This window comes from Phyllosticta citribraziliensis (assembly GCF_038025025.1).
Source record: "Phyllosticta citribraziliensis strain CPC 17464 chromosome Unknown J3D65scaffold_7, whole genome shotgun sequence".
Taxonomy (NCBI): Eukaryota; Fungi; Ascomycota; class Dothideomycetes; order Botryosphaeriales; family Phyllostictaceae; genus Phyllosticta; species Phyllosticta citribraziliensis.
Genome location: NW_027117344.1, coordinates 507,576 through 526,586, shown reverse-complemented (window position 1 = coordinate 526,586; position 19,011 = coordinate 507,576). Strand labels below are relative to the sequence as shown.

Sequence of the window (19,011 nt, the reverse complement as noted above, 5' to 3'; positions counted from 1 at the left end):
ATCGAAAAGGCCCAGCCACACGAATTATTGTTGGAGCACTGTAGGACTGCAGTGCACAGCAGAAGCGACGGTGCAGCAGTAGGCGGGCGGCAAGACCGAGGCACCTCCCCCAGACCCTGGAACCCGGCCGCCGGTTAGTGCTAGGGCCCGACTTTTTTCTTCCCCACCGCCAGCCACTGACTCCATCTCCACCATCGTCAAGTCAAGGAAATCAATACCGTCACCACCACATGTCCAGCCCACACTCTGCTCGCTCGCCCGCGCTGACCTGACTCCGCCAGCCAGCCATGCCCGAAGAGCCCTTGCTGACCGACCTGTGTCGCATCTGGTAAGCACCCAAAATTTCCATCGTCTGCCGTGACACCCACTGCCTGCTACCGCCTGCTTGCTCACCTGGCTGAATTCCCCGCAGCAACAGAAACCCCCCCAAGTATCGCTGTCCGCGCGACGACGTCCGCACCTGTTCGCTGCCATGTGTCCAGCGCCATCGCCAGTGGGCCCAGTGCAATGGCAAACGCGATCCCGCCGCCTACGTCAAGAAGAGCCAACTGCTCACCCCGGCCGGCGTTGACCGCGACTACAACTTCCTCACCTCGCTGGAGCGCTCCATGCAACGCGCCGACGAAAACGCCCAGCGCATCGGCCTGGATCAGCGTCCGCGCAACCCCCAAAAGTTGCTCCACTACTTGGCCGAAAATCGCATCGTCGTCGACAGGGCCCCCGTGGGCATGAGCCGCCAAACGACCAACAGGACGCGATCCGTAAAGGGGCAAGCCACCCACAACACCCATCTGACAGCATGCACATGGCTGACTTGTGCATAGGCATCGGGTTATATGGACCGTTGAGTGGCTGCACCCCGACGGCTCCCGAGACTTGTGTGACACCAACGCCGACGACCCGCTTGCACTCTCGTACCGCCCCAGAGCCAAATCCCACGGCAAAAAGAGAAGGCTCTCGGACCTCGACAAGACACCATCTCTGCCCGGCAAGCTTGCCAAGCCCAATCCGGAAGCTCCCAACCAACTCGGTGACTTGTCAGCAACCCACCACGCCGCCGACGACGCACGGCAGACCACCGGCTCGGCCGAAGGACCCGAACCTAGACATCAAGAGATGAATCCGGTCGATGCGTGCTCCTTCTACTTGCTCAAACCTTACATTCCTGCCTCGCAGCCTCGAGTGCTGATTCCGCTCTCCCCCGAATCCACCCTGACCGAAGCCTTGCGCGACCAGGTAGTGATTGAATTTCCGACCATCAAGGTCCTCCCGCAGAGCGATGCGCCGTTGCCACAGGGCTTCATCTTGGAGGACGAATTCTACCGCCAGAGCAAGAAGGAAGCGCTAGAGTTAGACCAATTGCTGGGGCCCGACGGCCAAATCATGTCAGAGGCCAACGTGGGCCGACCTGGTCAAGACCACCGCGACAACACCGACCACGACGACTTGGATAACAAGAAGCTTCTCGAGGCGCTCAAACAAGACTTTGGCGCGCACACCTGAGCTATGCACTCCTGCGTCTTGCGCCAAGACACCGCAGCCAATGTCATCCAAGCTGTCACTCGCCCGTCGTACAGGGGCATCCGCTGTCTGACCACCCGCAGCGCGTCGGGTGCAGTCAACCCAGCGTGATCGACGACGGGATGCCATGACCTCGAGCAACCCCCAGGGATGACCACCCAGTCGGCAGCATAGACCCCGATCGGGCGCAGTTCCAAGACGTGACAAGTGTCTCTGCCCGTTCGTCAAGACTCTGCCAAAGCACCAGGATGCTACCCCTTGCGCGAGTTCCCCGGCCCTGACGCAAACGATAGGCCATGTTATTCATGCACTTGTCATCATCATCTCCACAAGGACGAGACACATTCAAAGTCTCAAGACTTGTGAAGGGGAAGTGCCCGTAATCTCTCAAGTGTCTAATCTGCCTCGGTCTGCACGTTTCCTCCGCCGCCATTGGTAGAGATACTGGCGTTCCGCAGCGTCGGCGACATGGACAAGTTTATTGAAATTATTCGCAAGAAATGATGCGTGCCGCCGACCAACCACGACGGCCCTTTTAAACAAGTTTCGGCAGAACGTGAATAATCACCACGGCCAAAACGGCCCCAATCTGCAGCACTCTGGTCTCTGTCGTTGGACACGATGGTTTTGGGTTTTTGCGCGCCCGAGCCTTGCGCAAGGCTAGGAGCAAGGGTCGCGCTCTGCGAACCAGCCTGCCAGCCAGCCACAGCCACATCCGCAAGGCAGGGCACTCCCTCCGCTCTGTGCCTCGCCTCAGGCCACACGCATGACATGACTACTTACAACCAAGAGCCGACCGACCCTTGAGCTACCTCGCTTCTAAATCTAGACAGTGCTCCAAGCAAGCACCGAGACTAGTCGGCAAGCAAACGAAAGGGCCTCTGCCAAGGCACGGCGCTGTACCCTTTCTGGAGCTTGTCCAACCGGGAGGTAGCGTTTTCGGCCATGACCTTTTTTTTTTTTTTTTTTTTTTCTTCCTCTTGTCGTTGCTGGTTTGTTTGCACATGGAACGTCTCGTCTCGGACCTGACGAGAAGCGAATGCGGGGACCCGAGCGCCCGTCGTTAGCCACGAAGCAAGGGACTAATTCTCCTCCCGACCACCTGGTAGGAGTCAGAAGGAAGTCATGGAGAGACACGGGAAGGAGCAGTATCCGTGGGGATGGATGAAATTTTCCGCATCCCGCGGGTTTTTGTTTCCCTTGTGATTGTACCTAGGTGGATGGAACGGGATGAGATGGGTTGGGATGGCGGCGGGGCGGGGTTTCGCGGAGAGATCCGCAGGATGTAGCGGCAGATGCTGCTGCTGATGATGTGGAGGAGAAGGAGGAGCAGCAAGCTCGTTTACTGAACGTGAAGCACATGAGATGATGGGATGGATCATGGATGGGATGGTGGGAGCAGCAGTGACGGCGGGGCTTGGCTCGACACAAGCACGCGCGACGGACGCGTGGAAACCAGACGGGCGCTGCGAAGCGAAAGCTTGTGTGCCCGGCTTACTTCTCTCTGCTCTGTTAAACATTGACGCGACGCGACGCGACAGCCGTGGTGGTGGTGGTTAGGCGAGCTGGTGCTGGTGCTTGCTTGCTTGCTTGCGCAATGCGTTTACTTGGTCCGTTGGTTGGCCTGTTGCGCAATCTACATGTACCTACTCCGTACCAAAGCCTTCGTTTCTCTTCCACCTGCTACATGACAGGCGTAGGTCGTTGCGCAATCTCGAAATGCTGGATTGCGCCATCCGTACATGTACCTACTCCTGCTACTGCTACTGCGTGTCTCGATTGGTGTTTACCACACGCGCCAATTGCTGATGGGAGAGTTTGTTCGTCTCGGTCCCTGGCTTTTTGGCTTTGCTTGTGGTGTCTGTCACATGCAAGATGAATGAATGCATCCATCAATTGGCCAACCAGCCTGCCAGCCTGCCAGTCGGTTCAAGTAGCTGACGCGTGAGAGATCGGTACCTTACTGCCATGCTCTCGCCCACGCGACGCGCCAACTATACCCAAATATCTCATGTCGCTAACGAACTAGGTGCCCTACCGTACCCATCTACATCACGCACCCTAGCAAGTCGCTTGCAGCAAGCACACGTCCCTCTCTCTCTCCCCTGCCCTCCCAGCCCAACCCAAGAAAGGTCGCTTCCATCACCATGTAAACACCTTCGCCAAACGTACACCTATATAGGTAGCAGCACACAATCCGTGCCCTGTGCCTTCCTTGTCCCCGTCCGTGGCCCCTCCGTCCACTTTCTCTCCGCTCGCTCCGCTCTGCCAGCGTCCGTGTCCGTGTGCTTGCTTGCATGCATGAGAGTGGAGTGGGTTCCATCGGGGGTGGAATGGGTGGAAAAAAATAGGCCATGGCTTCCACGCGACGCCGAGATCCATGCAAGCGAGCTTCGCTTATCCTCATCCCCGACAGCGCTTGGGGAGTAGACTGGGGGCTTGTGCGGTGCCGGTGCCGGTGCGGCTGGTGGTGTTTGTTGCTCTGTCTGTACTCTGTCCTTTCTCTCTGCGTCATCATCGTCTCCTTTGAGTGAGTGGTCTTGTTGCGACGTTGAAGGAGAGGGCGACGGGTGTTGTATACCTCTCCCCCTGCAACACACGGTAGAGCCTCACTCACATCTTCCTTTTTCTCAAAACGTCTCCCCTTTCTCTTCTTTTCTCAAAAGTATCTTTTTCCTTTTTCCTTCTTTCTTTCCTTCTTTCTTTCCACTCTTTCTTTTTCCCGCACGGCTTGCATATGCAGCAGCGGCTCGCTGCAGGGCATGACGTCTGTTATGCAGGCACCATCACATAGGACCATTCTTTTTTTATATCGCGTCGAGCCAATCGCGCTGTTTTGTCTGTCGTATGTGCCAAGTACGCTTGTCACTTGCTCTTCTCTTTTATGAGATGAAGCCAACGCTGTTATAAGCACAGAAAGCACCCACCTATCCCATTTATCCGCTGCTTTCCGCTGCTGACGTCGACACCGTTGCGCACATAGTGTCCCTTCCAACGCGCCTCAGCCAGCTCAGCTCAGCTCCATCACAATCACAATCATGATCGCCGTTGCGGGAAATCAGCATCGGATGGCCTACACAGACACACCGACCACCAACCCTGCCCCTTACCCCTGTCCGTCGTCCATTATCTCCAAACATGACCAATCGCCGTTTCGTCCGCAGCTATACATATGTAGTTATGTATGAACGGCGCAGCAGTAGTAGCAGTTGTAGCCAGAAACAGCATTAGTTGTTGCCCAAACCACTCCGCTGCCGCCTCGCCTGCCGACACTCGACTCGACTCGACTCGACACGCCCGCCTCGCGGCGCCTCGCCTCGACACCAGCAGCCGGCCGGCAAAAAGGGCGTGGCGCGGGTAAAAACAGAAATAAAACAGTCAACGGTCGGATGGTCCGCTGGGTATGCCAGACTGGAGCGGGCTGGGCTGGGCTGGGCAAAACGGCGTGATGCCACCACCGCGTCATACACACAACGGCCTTCGATCTATGTAGTATCACGATCAACAGAGGCAGGGTAGGCTTACCGACGTCTAGTAAGCTATCCGCCGCATACATACCTGATCAGAGTCCAACGACACGAACCCGCCGCCGCCGCCGCCGCCGCCGCCGCTGCTGTTGCTGCCTTACGGTTTGGTCTGGTTTAGCTACGCCGTCGTCTCCCCTGCCTGCCTGCCTGTGTGCCTGCATGCCTGCATGCCTGCAGGCCTGACGCTCCCGTCCCAGATCGGCTTTATCCGATCGCACTGTACATACGCCCGTGGTGTCTCGGACGGCTAGTGCCGGGACGGGAGGCACGCACACACGCCCGTTCGTTCCTTCATTCGTATCATTTGTTCATTCGTGCCGCTTCTGTTGGTCTGCGGCGGCGCGATGGGCTGATTAGTTTGAAGATAGGGGCAGTGCGGCATCGTGTTGTTTTGGACCATCGCCATTCGACTGCTTGCATCGGCTTGATCCGTCCGTCGAGTCGGCTGGCTCGGGCACCGTTCGCTCGCAGTGATCTGTCGATTTCGCGGACGATTTCGCGGACGCGACGGCGGACGCGGGTGCGGGGCGTGGGCGCGGAGAGGTGGTTGGTAGGGCTGGCCGGCGGCTTGAGCTGTGTGCTGAGATACAGCTGGTGGATGGGTAGGTACATTACTTTGTTTCTGGTGTTTAGATTCTACACGCTGCTGCTGCTGCCGCCGCCGGTGCTCATTCAGCGCCTTCCTGCCCACCTACGCTGAGCTCCAAGGCGGCCTGATTGGTCGGTATCTCGCAGCAAGCAAGCGGGCAGACAGCGCACTCACAATCTGCACCCCAAAACCTCGCAATCGAAGCGCCTCCTCGCAGAACGTGCCAACAAGATTGGAGAGAAAGAGAGCGCGCTCATGTGACGTACCAAGCCCGCAGTGGATGTGGCTGGCTGGCGGGCTGGCGGGGTAGAGCAAAGTGCCTTAAGGTTGACGGCCCATTTGGGTTGCCAGGAAATGTGTAGGTTGGCGGGATGGCATCCCTTAATATGTTATATCGTTGAGTCCATGTACCCCGGCCCTCACCCCACCCTGGCCCCTGTCGACTTGTTGCGTGATACAAGGTCTCGGTGTGGAGTAAAGATACGCCCGGTGGCGGCGGTGGTGGCGTTGGATATGCTTACTCTGGACTGGATGATGTGAATGGAGCCGAAGACTGCCTTTGCGACGGATAGCGTGGTGTTGGTTCAAAATGTATTGAATCTCGGACGGATTGAGCGGTAAGACGCTTTTGACCGTTGCCGCGTTGTTCGCTAAAGGCTTGATTCGGTTGGCAGGCAGACAGGCAGTGGTGGCGTTCGTTCTCCCGTCCTTCTTCACGACCTGCCCAAAACGGTTAGCTTTGCGCGCAAGCGAGTATGTTTTCTCTTCCTCTCGAGACACTTCTGCCGCGTGCAACAGGTCGATGGGATGAACACTCAAAATCTGCTGACATGGCTTTCGGAGGATACCTCAGCAGATTAGCCACCCCTTGCAGCAGGATCAGTACATCGAGGAATGACGTTCGAGTCGACGCAGTCATTCTCTTCAACGCAGGCCGTCGAGACAACGCAGAGGCCTTGTTTGGCCACAAAACCGTACAAATGTTCTCGCCACCGCTCGTTTGCAGAGCGCTCCGCGCACACGTGTGGCAAGTATTGTACACACACACTTCAAAGCGAACCGCTCCGCCGGAACCGCGTCAATGCCTGACCGACGAGGCAGAGAGAAATTTGGTCTGGTGACCAACAGCCACCTGCCTCAGCGCAGTCAATCAGTCCACTGCGGCAAGTCCGCAAGTCAGCAAGCAGCCACTTACTCAGTCAACGGGCGCGCCTCTCTTCTTCGACCGCGTGGACCGCATGGATGCTTGGAGAGGTAAATGAGTGCCCGAAAACCTTGTGTGTCAGGCTGGCGCTTGACCATGCTGTATTCGTGTTTCCAACGTACAGATGCTGCGCGGTACTTCTGTGTCTACCTGCACACGCTAGGTTCTGTGAGTACACGGCTAAGCAGTATACTTGTTGATAAGTACTCGACGTGTAGACAGCATACAGCTGACAACGAGCCCAACGGCGCATTCCGTTCTCCACGTCGTGTCCTGGAGATGGGATGGAAAGCGTCCGACGTCATGCCACGCGAGCGACGAGCGCCACGAGTGAAGAAGCTGGGAAAACGGGCCTGGCCGATCTGCCCTTTCTTTTTGCTTCCGCCTGGCGCTTGGGCGATGTTTGCCTTGCTCTGTGTGAGACATTTCCGTGCGTCTGGTTTTTTCACGATGCGCGCCCGTTCCCTAAAGCCGGCGTGGTCTGGCAACTCGGTCATGCAATGGCAACCCACTTGCCAAAGCGTCGCAGGCAGGACTCAAGACGAGCCGCGCCCCGTTAGCCACTGTCGTTCTAGCTCACATTTGATTGGCTGGATTGCCGCGGAGGGGTGTGTGGTGGGTGGTGAAGGGAGTCATGTTTGAGCAAGCACACACAACGCGACAAACGACTTGACCATGCCGCGTTGCGCCGAACAACTCATTAGCCAGGAGTCGCCACAGCCGACGATTTCACCTTCGTGCACACATTGAGACCAATCCAAAAGACCTCAGGCGTCTCGAATGGTGCTGGTCAATTGTAAATTGTCGAACTCGAGGCGAAAGTGATTCGCAACAGGAAGACTTTGAGGAATGTCGCGCCTACCGAACGCGGTTTTGGTGTGACGACGGGGAACAAGCGTGCCATTTTGCGACGCGACTCGTCTCGTCCCGACTTGACTCGAAGCGTCGAAATGCTGGTGAACGAGACTACCGGGAACGGAGAGCATAGCGAAGATAAGGCGAAGTCGGGCCTGTCTGGCTAGCCAATACCCTCATCTCATGGAGCCCATCTGCAATTGGGATTGCGGGATGGCTCTGTTAGAAGTAACTTTGATAGGCATGTGGACAATTTGATTTCCATCACCCTCAGAACGCAAATAATTGCACCAGCTACGCTCAAATGACAGTTGGTTCTTTGGTCTTGGAAATGCCAGTGGCTATCACCTCGCTCATCCTGTCCTTCTGATGTCGTCGTATCCGCCCATTAGAAGTTCAAAAGCTCGATTTCGTGGCTTTATCCATGCAGGTAAAAGCAGTCAATGAAGACATGAAGAGGAAGAAGAAGAATAGCAATCATCCGAACCGAGTCTACGCTGAATCGAGTCAGCAACGTGGAAAGCTCCCGAAGACCAGACAGCTCCGCCGTAACGCATCATTCTCAAGGGCCAGCCTCAATACTCGTCCATCCCGAACCACCTCCCGTTTGGTTCGTGTCTCCCGTCTCTGGTCTCTCATCGCGGTCCATTGTTGAAGCGTGCGCTCCAGCCAATCCCGCCAAGACTCCGGCAGCACCTTCAAACGCTTTGCTGTCTCGCTCCTTTTGGGACATCTTCTCAGCATGTAGGTCGCGCCAGTTTGGTCTTGGCTGCACGTCGAGCACCTTGCTGGTCTTGATATCTTCCCTCATGATCTCGCGGAACCGTTCGTCCTGCATGAGACGATCAACACGCTCCATGCGCAACTCCTCGGCCTCCATGACGTTTTCGAGCAACAATTCTTTGCTGATCCACTCTTCCAAGCGCCGCTTTTCCAGGCGCTCAATTTCCAGCCTCAGCGACTCGCCTTCTTGATGTGCCCATTTGCATTGCCGGGCCAACAGCCTTACCAGCTGGTCTGGCGAGATTGCCAGCTCCTCCTCAGTGAATTCTATGTCGGCAGGAAACTTGCGGGCGCGGGGGCCGTTGGGGTTGGCCGGGTCGGCAGGCCGATATACAACATTGTTGTGCTCGTACTCGTTCTCAACTGGACCGGAGGATCCGTGTTGTCCAACCATGACCGAAGTGTTTGCTTGCGACATGGGAGAAGCGGGCATGGGGGAGCCAGCCTTTTCGGGGACTCCATTCTTAAATACCAGCCGCAGGCGCTGGGCCTTGTTTGACGGGTTCGACGAGTGGTGTTTGGGGACCGGGTCTGATGGCCGCAGAGCTTCGGTTTCGTGGACGGTGCGCATGTGCTTTGCGAGGGCATCGGAACGAGTGAAGGCGCGATCGCACTCTACAGTCTTGTTAGCCATGATTCTTCCCCTAGCTTCTCGACGCAGGGGCGAGGTTCAAGCCCATAGGTTTACCCACCTGGCAGTGTGCAATAGAATGGCTTCTCCCGCGTATGACTGCGCATATGTGCTCGCAGTGCGTAGCCGCTAGCATGCGGGATGCCTTTGCGTGCGCAATCGCTCCATTCACACGAGTACTTTTTCTGCCTGGTCCCTATGTGGTCATCATGTAGATGGTCCACCAGTTTGTCCATGTTTCCGAGGTCGCCTGCATCACAGCCATCCCATTTGCATACTGTGACCTGGTCTTGACCGAGGCTTTCCTCGTCCTGCATGCCGCTGAGGCCGGGCGGGTGATTTGGACTTGCGGGCACGCTCCCTTCGGTGTCTTCGGAAATGTAGATGTCGTCTGGGTCCTGATTATGTCTCATCTCTGGAGAGCTGGCACGATAATTAGACAGCCCGGAGGGCCCTGTCCGTTGACGTTTCGTGGGTCGCACGCTCTCATGGTCAGCATCGTGGTAGGTGTCGACGCTTAACGAGCGGTCTTCGGTCTTGTCGTCTTCTTCAAACGCCTGTGATGAGAGTTCAGACAAAGGCGATCCGGGAGAATCTGCGCCTGACATGGTGAATCGGTTGATGGAAGTGCTGTGGAGTGGTGGAGAAAGGGACGACGCGCAGGTGTTGAGCTGCTGCCGCGATGCCTGCGGTCCGTGCGCTGGAATCAACTGCGCCTTTGGTCTCCGTCACCCTCTGGAGCGGACTGGCACTACAAATTTCCACGGCACAGCAACTGAACGCTTCCCGACTTCCTCTCCACATCTACCACGGCTTTACCAATGGCTTGACGACTGCAAACGTTGCCGGTCGCTCCAATGTGACCTTGTTCATGGGAGAGGTGCGGGCAAACGCCACTGGAAAGCCGGTCGCCTTTGTGATGCTTACTGCCCTGGCACAGACACGTTGAATTCTTTTGTTTGGTAAGTCTTGGGCTCTTTCCTTTCCTTCAAATTCACTTGTGGTATGATGCACAAACAAGAATTCTGCAATCCAGACAGTTCTCTTTCGGGACGAACGTATGGTGTCAAAATCTACACTTGATCTGACCACTCCTTCAATTGACTTCGATACAATACAAATACAGCGGAGCCTTGCTAACTCGACGAGACAGCCAAACATCGTACTTCGAACCCAGTGATGGTCGCCATGATATCCGAAACACCACGTATCTAGCCGTTCAACAGGTGGTCGTGTGCCGGAGGATATCTTCCGCCCTTGATCTCAATACGCTTCAATATTTCACCAAGAATTATCACCTCCTGCTCAGACAGCGTGACTTGCTTGTTGTTCTCAAGCACTCGTGCCTCTGTCGTTGCGCCAGGAATAGGGATGATCTCGGCCAAGCCGTTCTTCCGGCTGTGCGCCAGAACCCAGGCCAGGCTGACCTGCGCAGGAGTCACACCCTTCTGCTGTGCAATGTGCTCGACCTCTTGCGTCAACTTGAGGTTCTCGCCAAAGACATCCGGCTGGAAGCGAGGCATGTGCCTGCGGAAGTCGCCCTCTGGAAGGTCTTCAAACTTCTTGATAGCGCCGGTCTGTTCAACTTGTGAGCGAATTGCGTCTTTGTGTCCGCTGTCTGCACCTACCAAGAAGCCCCGCCCAAGAGGGGAGTATGCGACAATGGGAATATTCAGCTCTCCGCAAGCCTCTGCAATTCCGTTTTCCAGAATCTCGGTCGCGTAGAGGGAGAACTCGACCTCGACGCAAGCGATGGGGTGCACCTTCGCGGCGCGCCGAATCGTGTTTGCGTTGCATTCGGACAGTGAAATGCCGCCGACCTTGCCCGCCTTGACGTACTCGGCAATATAACCAATGGTCTCTTCGATCGGAACGTCTGGGTCTACCCGAGCGCATTCAAAAATGTCGAGAAACTTCTTGCCGTCCAGGACTTTGAGGGATTGGTCAATGCTCCTACGCACGCCCTCGCGGGATCCGTCTGGGTGGAGGTTCTCAAGCTTGAGACCACCCTTGACTGAGATGAGAACCTTGTCGGCGTCCTCGGGGTATTTGGTGAAGTACTGGTTGAGGAGGTGTAACGAGTTGAACTCGGGAGGGCCATAAAACTCGCCGGCGTTCCAAAAGTTGGCTCCCATGGCCAGAGAGGCTTTCATCGCCTTGAACGATTGCTCAACTGGAGGAGCTGGGTTCCGCCAAGTCATGCCTGAAAGAACGTTGGCAAAAGTACTCCATGGTGGACTTGCAACATACCCATGAGACCAAAGCCGATGCGGCCGACTTCCTTGCCATTGACTTGAGCCATTGCGACGGAGAAAAGTTCGGAAGAATGTAAGGTGTAGAATTTTAAGAGATAGTCGAACTGGATGCAGCGGGTTGGTTTGCGACAAGAGCTACAATCTTCCCGAGATTCTTATACTTCGACTTCAGGTCTTCCCACGGCAATAAAGACACGCCAGTAATTAAAGTCCGCGGTGGCTGTAAAGGAGTGCTAGCTTACCAAAGAAGGAGGCGGTGCGGTATTGAGAATTGCGCAAGTCTCAGCATGTAGCTCCGGCTTCGACTACTTGGCCTTAAATCCGCATCTCCGGTGGCGCGCACTGTTCCTGATAACGTCAGACCTCCGTATTTCAGGTACCCGACTTGTGAGATCCAGATCGCCGTGGAATCGTTCCGATTTGGCTCACCAACAATGTGGAGTGCAGCTGAGAATTCGATAGCTTTTTCGACCAGCGCTACCTCCTCGCCATCTCTTTTGTCAAAACGCCATCACCGACGCGACTGTTCCTAAGCCAACTTAACTTCGTAGTACATTCATATTGTGACCAGCAAGAGCTTCTTGTTCTTCTCCGCCATTTGCACGGGATCAATGGTTTTGCAGTGAAAACATTTTACACCTGAAACATGAGATCCATCACTTCTTAGCAATATCACCCCCGCTATGGCAGGGTCTGCCGAAAAGCAAGGAATGACAAGAAGCGGGGAAGCCAAATGCGGCCGTCGCTCAGTTCGAGGAGCAGGTGGGAAAGACTGATTTACTGCGCGCGATATGCGAATCCAATTGGGCCTGGGCAGACGGTAATTTGTCTGTCTTTCTATGTTGCCTGTTAAATGCCTTTCTTTCCAGACCAACCACAATTCGCTTTCCTGGATGGAGTTCCTTGTTGACCACTGCACAGTGGACGTCGAAAGAAATTAGACCTCCTGGAAATAGAAATGCGTCTGGGGAGCGTTAATTTGCTCTTATGGTCAATCTTAAGGAGCACTTATTTACTGCTACGTCCACGCTTAGGAGCATTTATATACCACTATAATTGCGATTAGGAAGCGGTCATTTATTGCCACAGACAGACCGCGAGAGTCATTTATTTCGACACCCACTGTGACCGTGCCGTCTCAAGGGACGATAACAAGACTTGCTGCTTGATTAAGCGATGCTTGAATGTATTCTGTGCTTTTACCGTCCCCATGATATCAAAAAAATGCCAAACTACATACGCGAAGAGTCCATGCTGAGGTTGTGCCAGAAATGGTATTCATGAGATGATAAATTGAGTATTCTACAAGCCGAGTAAATCTATATCCGGCCAAGAAGCTACAGCAGTAGAAACCAGAGCCAAAGAAGAAAGAACAAGAAACCTTAAACTAGGCAAAGACGTCGGTAGCAAAGCGCTCGCCCTTGACGCTCTCAAACCACTTCTCCACGCGCTCGACGTCCACCTCCTCGCCACCCTTCTCCTCGCGCCTCTTTTCGACCGCAATCTTGACGCACGTCTCCTTGACCTCGCGGCCCACCGCCGCACTGCCGCACACGAAGAGCTTGGCCCCATGCTCCCACAGCCCCGTCACGACGTCCCTCTCAGCCCACACGCGCTCCTGGACGTACTTGCAGCCCGCGGCGTCCGGGTGCTCCGTCTGCCGGCTATACGCGCGGTACACCTTGACGACGCCATCGGCCTCCCACGCGTCAAACGCGTCGCGGTACAGGTCGTCAGCGTTGCGGCCGCGGCAGCCGAAGAACAGGACGGCCGGCGCGAGTTTCCTGCCCGCGGCCACTTGCGCAGCGCGCTCGGCGACGAAGCCGCGGAAGGGCGCCAGGCCGGCTCCCGCGCCGATCATGATGATTGGCGTGTCTTCGGGCTGCGCCGGCGGCCGGAAGGCGTTGTTTGAGCTGGGCCGCACTGCGACGTGGAGGGCGTCGCCGGCGGCGAGGCGCGCCAGGTACGACGAGGCGACGCCGCGGTGGCGGCGCGGGGCTCCGGAGAGAGCGGGCGCGTCGAGTACGGCGAAGGTCAAGGTGCAGGTGGTCGGATTGGTCAGGGGGGATGATGAGATGGAGTACTGGCGCAGGCGCATGGGCGGCGTCATGGATAGGAAGGTAGATAGGGGCAACGCGATGGACGGATAGTCTTCGAGCAGGTCGAGGACGGAAATGCGTTTGGCAGAGACTTCGGCGGAGAAGGCGTCGCCCGAGAGGTGAGCCAGCGCGGTGCGCGTCTCCGAGTCCTTGCTGAGGTTGAGCAGCGTCGAGACGTTGCGTTTGGAGGCAGGCTGGTCCAACTCGACATACGCCGAGAAGAGGTCATGGGCTGAGATGGCCGTGTCAGTGGGCAGCGTCGTGGGAGACGCCGCCGAGATGGTGATGACGCTGTCCCATGCCAGTCCAAAATACCGCATCACTCGTGCGACGTTCTCCTCTGGGTTCAGCGGCAGAACGGCCACGTAAGACCCGACAGAGTACTCCATGTCCGAGGGCAGCTGGACCTCCATGTGACGCTTCTCTGGGTGACCGGGCGCTGAGAGCACTTCGTTCTTGAGGACACGTGCTTCCTTGACGTCTTGCTTGAGGATCGACGGCCGGGGAGCAGAGACCTGGACGTCAAAGTTATCGAGGGCGTTTGCTGACGAGTCGCCAGAGCTTTCATATTGCTCCTTCATTGCTGGCCAGAATACCTCGTCCTCCCAGCGTTCAAAGTCGGTAAAGACATCTCCAGCTGCCGCGTCCGCGGTGCCGAGGACAGCGACTCTCTTGCCTCCCCTTTCTTCCAAAACACGGTCCACAAGCTTGGGGATGCGGTGGAAGGTTGAAGCCCAATCGTGGTGACCACAGCCAAACACTGAGTAGTTGACTCCCTTGAGCTCTTCGCCCTTGAGATTCTCAAGCCATGCCACGAAGTGCGCAGCGTTGTCCGGTGGCTGTCCTTCGTAGGAGGCTGTGACAATTGCCACGGGATGGTCCTTTGGCAGATTCTGATTCGCACTGTCTAGCGAATCCACAGTCTTGACCTGAAATCCGTGGGCAGACGCGTCGCTACCCAATCTGCGAGCTAAGGCCTCGCAGGTTCCAGTGTTCGATCCGTAGTAAATTGAAAAGGGAATTCCAGACTTTAGAACCCCATTGGGAGTAACTGGCCGCGTGGGATTGGGCGTGCTGACGGCAGTACCAGCAAGCGCGTGTTCCAGCGTTGTCGGGTTGAGACCGTGACGCAGGGTCGCGCGCATCTTGAAGTCCTTGGGCTTGATAGTCAAGGTTTGCTTGAACTTGAGAGTATACTGAGGGTCGTCGAGGTGGAAGTTGAAGTTCTGGATCAGGAGGACCACCACCAACAGGGCTTCTTGCCAGGCAAAAGGTCTGCCAATGCAGCCCCTCATGCCATTGCCAAAGGGCTTCCAGCTGTTTGGAAACTCCTTGGTGATGCGTTCAAACTCGCCGTCCATCATGCGCTCGGGGCGCCACTCTTCTGCGTCTTCGCCCCACACAGCAGGATCGCGCTGCGCCTTGAAGAGAAGACACTGGATGGGTTCGTTTGGATGCACCTGGTATTTTCCTCCCTGGAGTGTTGTTGGCACGTCCGACTCCATTGTGAATATGGGAGCGGTGGGGACCAGGCGCAATGTTTCTCTCAGGATCGAGGTGATATAAGGCAGCTGCGAGAGATGGTCAACATTGACCTTGTCTTGGCCAATGACGCGGTCGACTTCTTGTTGTGCTTTTTGGTAGGCCTGGGGAGTCTTGAGAAGGTAGTAAAACACGAATGATAAAAGTCCAGAGGTGGTCTCGTGGCCGGCGATCAGGAAGGTAATCATGTTGTCGGTGATGCTCTGGTCGTTGAGCCCTTCGCCAGTCTTTGGATCTCGCCCTTGAAGCATGGCGTTCAGCAAATCCTTCTTTTCGGTGGGGTTCTGGCGTCGTGCATCAATCAATTCCTGGCTCGTCTTTTGCATCAGCTCGATATCTGAGTCGTACTTGGCCTGCGCCTGGCGCATCAGGGACTGCGCAATGGCAGGCCTGAGCGCTCTGTTGCCAGACTCGACAAGGAAATCGGCCATTGCTTGAACAAAGGGGTGCATGTCATTTGTATAGAACGAGTTGAAGCGGAAACCCATGGCACATAGCGCGAGCGTGTCCAGGGTCAATCTCGTGAAGTCGTCCGTCACCGAGATGGGATGGGTGGGACCGTATCGAGCCCACTTCATCACCAGTTCTAGGGGTCATTAGTACTAGGAATATCTTATAGGTAATAGGTAAGAGAGTCTACTCACGCGAGGCAATGTCGTGCATCTCGTCGAACATGGATCGGATGGAGATAGGACCGAATGCGGGCATCAGGACGCGGTGGGCGATGCCCCAGTTCTTCTCTTGCGGGCCGTACGCAGTGAAGAGGCCATCGTGTACACCGTTACGAACTTCCTTGAGCGCGGGCGAGACAGATTTGTGGAATCGGCGCTCATCACAGACTTCGTTCAAAAGCGCTTGAGATGAGATGTAAAGGCGGGTCTTGCCAGTTATGTTGAGTCTGTATATTTGGCCTGTAAATCTGAGTTAGACCAGAAAGATTCGTTACGGCGAGACCTACCATAAGTATCGGCGAGGCGAACTAGCGATCCGAGGGGGAATTCCGCATCGATGGCGTTAAGGTTGCCAACAAATGGCAAGCCATATGGTTGCGGAACGGGGACGTTTTCCGAATTTTCCATGTCTTCCTCTTTTGCAGAAACCGAAGATGTGAAGTATGACAACATGGCGAGGGCAGGAGGTGAAGATATAGGAATCAGAGGCGGTGCGAGATGGTCGAGTAATCAAGAAAGGGGAGGCCAGAAAAGAGCGGACCGCGGTAGTGAAGAAGCCGGTAGTTGCAAGGCTGGTGCAGGAGTTGATGTAGTGACACGGAGGAATCTTGTAGAAGACGGGGCCAATCGGCTGCTAGCAGAAAGGGCGGGCTTCTTTTATGCTACGGCCGTTCGATGGGCGATGAGATATGTTCACACGGTCTGGTCACGGCGAGACGCCCCGTATATGAAGACATCGGTCAGTCTGTCAAGCCTGGATGTTCCAAGTGGCGGTAAGGCATTCTATTGAGCCCTACGAGGCTCTGCGCGGCTGCCTGGTAACGTCTGGCAGTCATATCGCAGCAAAACACCACAAGAAACCTGTCATCATGCGGTGAATGTCAGCGACCAAAGGCGATGGCCACTGACAGGACTCGTGCGTAAGGTGGCGCAGCGGAGCTTTGATTTGACCGACAAGAAATCATACACCTGGGCAGGCGTGCTGCGGCCTCCCCCAAGAAATGGGCTCTCCCAGCAAAGAAGATGATTGTCGGCATTCTGCATCCGGAGACTTCTGGCTTATGCAAGTCGACAAAAAGTGGTGAAGATTGTGTCAGGCTCGGAGCCATGTTGCTGCAGGTGTCATCAGGACCCCTGTTGCGCACGTCCGAATCGAATGCTCCGTCGGCCGTAGCCGTTGTTCCGTCTCCGACCACCCTGCCCGTCTGCGTTGATTTGGCCAATCACATCGATTCAGACCTGAGCCGAGGTACATTTGGTTCTGGTGTGGTCGTCGTCCAAAAAAACCGCTATACCACCTCATGCCCACCCACGTCTCAACTGATTTCGACCCGGACGCGAGTCTCTCGTCCTTCTACCCATGTTCCAACCATCTTCGTTCCTGCAACCCACTCAACTTCCCTCTTCACTGCGCCCTTTTCTGCTTCGTTCTCTTCCTCTTCCGAGTCCCACTCTCCGCCTTCTCCCAATAACCCTCCTTCCGCAGGAGCAATGTCGCCTGTCTCACAGTATAGCTTGAGCTTCAGCGGCGGCAACCCCAGCCTTTTGCCTACCACTCCAAGCATACTGTAAACAGTAAAGCTGCGGGGCAGCTCCACGCTAAACTCCTCTGCCTCGCTGCCGCGGCCTGCCAACTTTGCCTTGACCGAGTCTCCAGGATAGAAGCAGAAGTTGATGAGCCTTGCCGCGAGCGAATTGGGATTGATCCTCTCAGTCGCTTGCCGCTCCACCCTCGGTTCTCCGTACTCGTCACAGAGTTCACGATACCGCCTATGTGTTCCAAGTATAGCCTCCTCTTGGGTTTCTGGTGCATTCGACAGCTCGATTCCAATCTGCGAGAGGTAGTAGGTTTCGGCATTGAGGCGTTCTTTTGAAGAGATCTTGCTAAAGTTCATCACCTCTAGCCCGCCGAGTCGTGCCATGGTGAGCATGTACCCATCGTCTGCTGAGAGCTCCTTGCCGTCTGCTGAATGCAACTTCTCGTAGAGTGGGTTTGCAGCGATACGAATAGATCGCAATCCAGGGAAGACGTCTGGCAAAGCGTCGATCAACCTCCAGCTGTCAATGGAGTTGTACGCTAGGTCGACATCGTCGAGACTCTTCGAAAAGACAAGCGGCTCAGAAGCTGTCAAAGTCTGGCTGCCAACGTCGGATATGGAATTGTTTTTGAGTCGAAGACGCTTCAGATGTGGTAGTTTGGTTAGAGCCTTGAGGTCGGCCAGCGTCCGAAAGTCGTTCTTTTCCAAGACAACTTCGGTAATTGTTGTGGGCAAAAGCGCCCCGTCACATCTGCCGAGGGCGTTACTAGCTGCCGTAAGAGTCTTGAGGTTCGGGAATCCAGAGCAGATGGAGACAAGCTGATTCCACTCAAGAAGAGTATCTTCAAGACTGAGTGACGTGACCTTGCAAAAGGCGGCCGAAAGAGTATCATCCAAAGTAATGTCCCTGAACCGATTCCCGTCAGCACGAAGCTGCGTCAGCCTGTCTAGCTGGATACAGATTGATGCAATCTCTCTCCATTCCTCGAAGAGATTTCGACTCAGGTCAAGTTCGTGAATCTTGGGCGAGACATCTTTGACATCCGTTAGATTTGCTGCTGTGACGTCGGTGTTGCCTTGGGCAGCTTGCTCTAGCAGGGCGGGTAGCGGCCTTGCTATGCACAGGCAGTCCAAAAGCACAATTCGGAGCTCTTGCAGGTTGGCAAGCTTCTTGCGAATTTTGTCAAAGCCGACCTCCTCCGCTTCTTTGCCGCTAATCTTGATGACCTTTCCACGCTCGTTGACGGGAACATGGGCAGGGACAGGTCCAGTGACGACAATGTCAAGGTTGACCTCGTCGGCAGGATCCGAGGCATACTTCTTCTTCAAGGCTTGCACGTAGGAAAGCGGCGGATCAGACGGACGATTCGGCCTCACAAAAGAGCCTGCTGTTGAAAACTTTCGCGCACCTATCTGATACGTCTCGCGTCAGAATGGCAACAAACCGGGGAGACTCGCATACATTCAAAGTACCTCACGCCGTTGTGAGAACCGTCGTGCTTCCCACGCGTGGGGTCGTCCCATTCGACGCCCAGCCAGTCGCCCTTGACGCCCTCAATGGCGCCGACGAAGTGCACTGTGCATAGGTCGTTGTTGAAGGACAATCGCTTGCCGGGGTAAAACTGAGCGTCCATGGCGACGGGATGTCGAGTCAAGTCGAAACGGGCGAGGGGCGGCGATGGAGCTTTATTGAAATGGGCTCTTGCAGGGATCTCGTCATTGGCCCGCGCGCACGGCCGGCCTCCACGCTCCACCGCCCAAGCTACATCGACCTACAGCTACTTGACCGTAACTAC

General features: G+C 55.7%; 5 protein-coding genes across 5 annotated transcripts; 1 reads left to right on the top strand and 4 right to left on the bottom strand.

The window, feature by feature from the left end:
- Positions 1-85: 85 nt before the first annotated feature.
- Positions 86-1,710, top strand: J3D65DRAFT_393877 (uncharacterized protein). Its single transcript, XM_066795875.1, has 3 exons — positions 86-328; positions 413-769; positions 825-1,710. The coding sequence occupies exons 1-3, from the start codon at positions 288-290 to the stop codon at positions 1,501-1,503; spliced, it is 1,077 nt and encodes a 358-aa protein (XP_066654323.1). The 5' UTR covers positions 86-287; the 3' UTR covers positions 1,504-1,710.
- Positions 1,711-7,795: 6,085 nt separating this feature from the next.
- J3D65DRAFT_626670 (uncharacterized protein) lies at positions 7,796-9,791 on the bottom strand. The gene is made up of 2 exons (XM_066800464.1): positions 9,172-9,791; positions 7,796-9,094 (listed from the first exon to the last, which is right to left on the bottom strand). Exons 1-2 carry the CDS (start codon positions 9,716-9,718, stop codon positions 8,259-8,261), a joined length of 1,383 nt encoding a protein of 460 aa, XP_066654322.1. The 5' UTR covers positions 9,719-9,791; the 3' UTR covers positions 7,796-8,258.
- A 408-nt stretch (positions 9,792-10,199) lies between these two features.
- J3D65DRAFT_659099 (NADP-dependent oxidoreductase domain-containing protein) lies at positions 10,200-11,622 on the bottom strand. Its single transcript, XM_066802555.1, has 3 exons — positions 11,361-11,622; positions 10,739-11,313; positions 10,200-10,687 (listed from the first exon to the last, which is right to left on the bottom strand). Exons 1-3 carry the CDS (start codon positions 11,410-11,412, stop codon positions 10,322-10,324), a joined length of 993 nt encoding a protein of 330 aa, XP_066654321.1. The 5' UTR covers positions 11,413-11,622; the 3' UTR covers positions 10,200-10,321.
- Positions 11,623-12,591: 969 nt separating this feature from the next.
- J3D65DRAFT_626664 (cytochrome P450) lies at positions 12,592-16,503 on the bottom strand. Its single transcript, XM_066800463.1, has 3 exons — positions 15,965-16,503; positions 15,651-15,917; positions 12,592-15,592 (listed from the first exon to the last, which is right to left on the bottom strand). Exons 1-3 carry the CDS (start codon positions 16,128-16,130, stop codon positions 12,753-12,755), a joined length of 3,273 nt encoding a protein of 1,090 aa, XP_066654320.1. The 5' UTR covers positions 16,131-16,503; the 3' UTR covers positions 12,592-12,752.
- A 386-nt stretch (positions 16,504-16,889) lies between these two features.
- On the bottom strand, positions 16,890-18,920 carry J3D65DRAFT_393715 (tubulin-specific chaperone-like protein E). The gene is made up of 2 exons (XM_066795874.1): positions 18,678-18,920; positions 16,890-18,624 (listed from the first exon to the last, which is right to left on the bottom strand). Exons 1-2 carry the CDS (start codon positions 18,847-18,849, stop codon positions 16,994-16,996), a joined length of 1,803 nt encoding a protein of 600 aa, XP_066654319.1. The 5' UTR covers positions 18,850-18,920; the 3' UTR covers positions 16,890-16,993.
- Between the last annotated feature and the right edge of the window lie 91 nt (positions 18,921-19,011).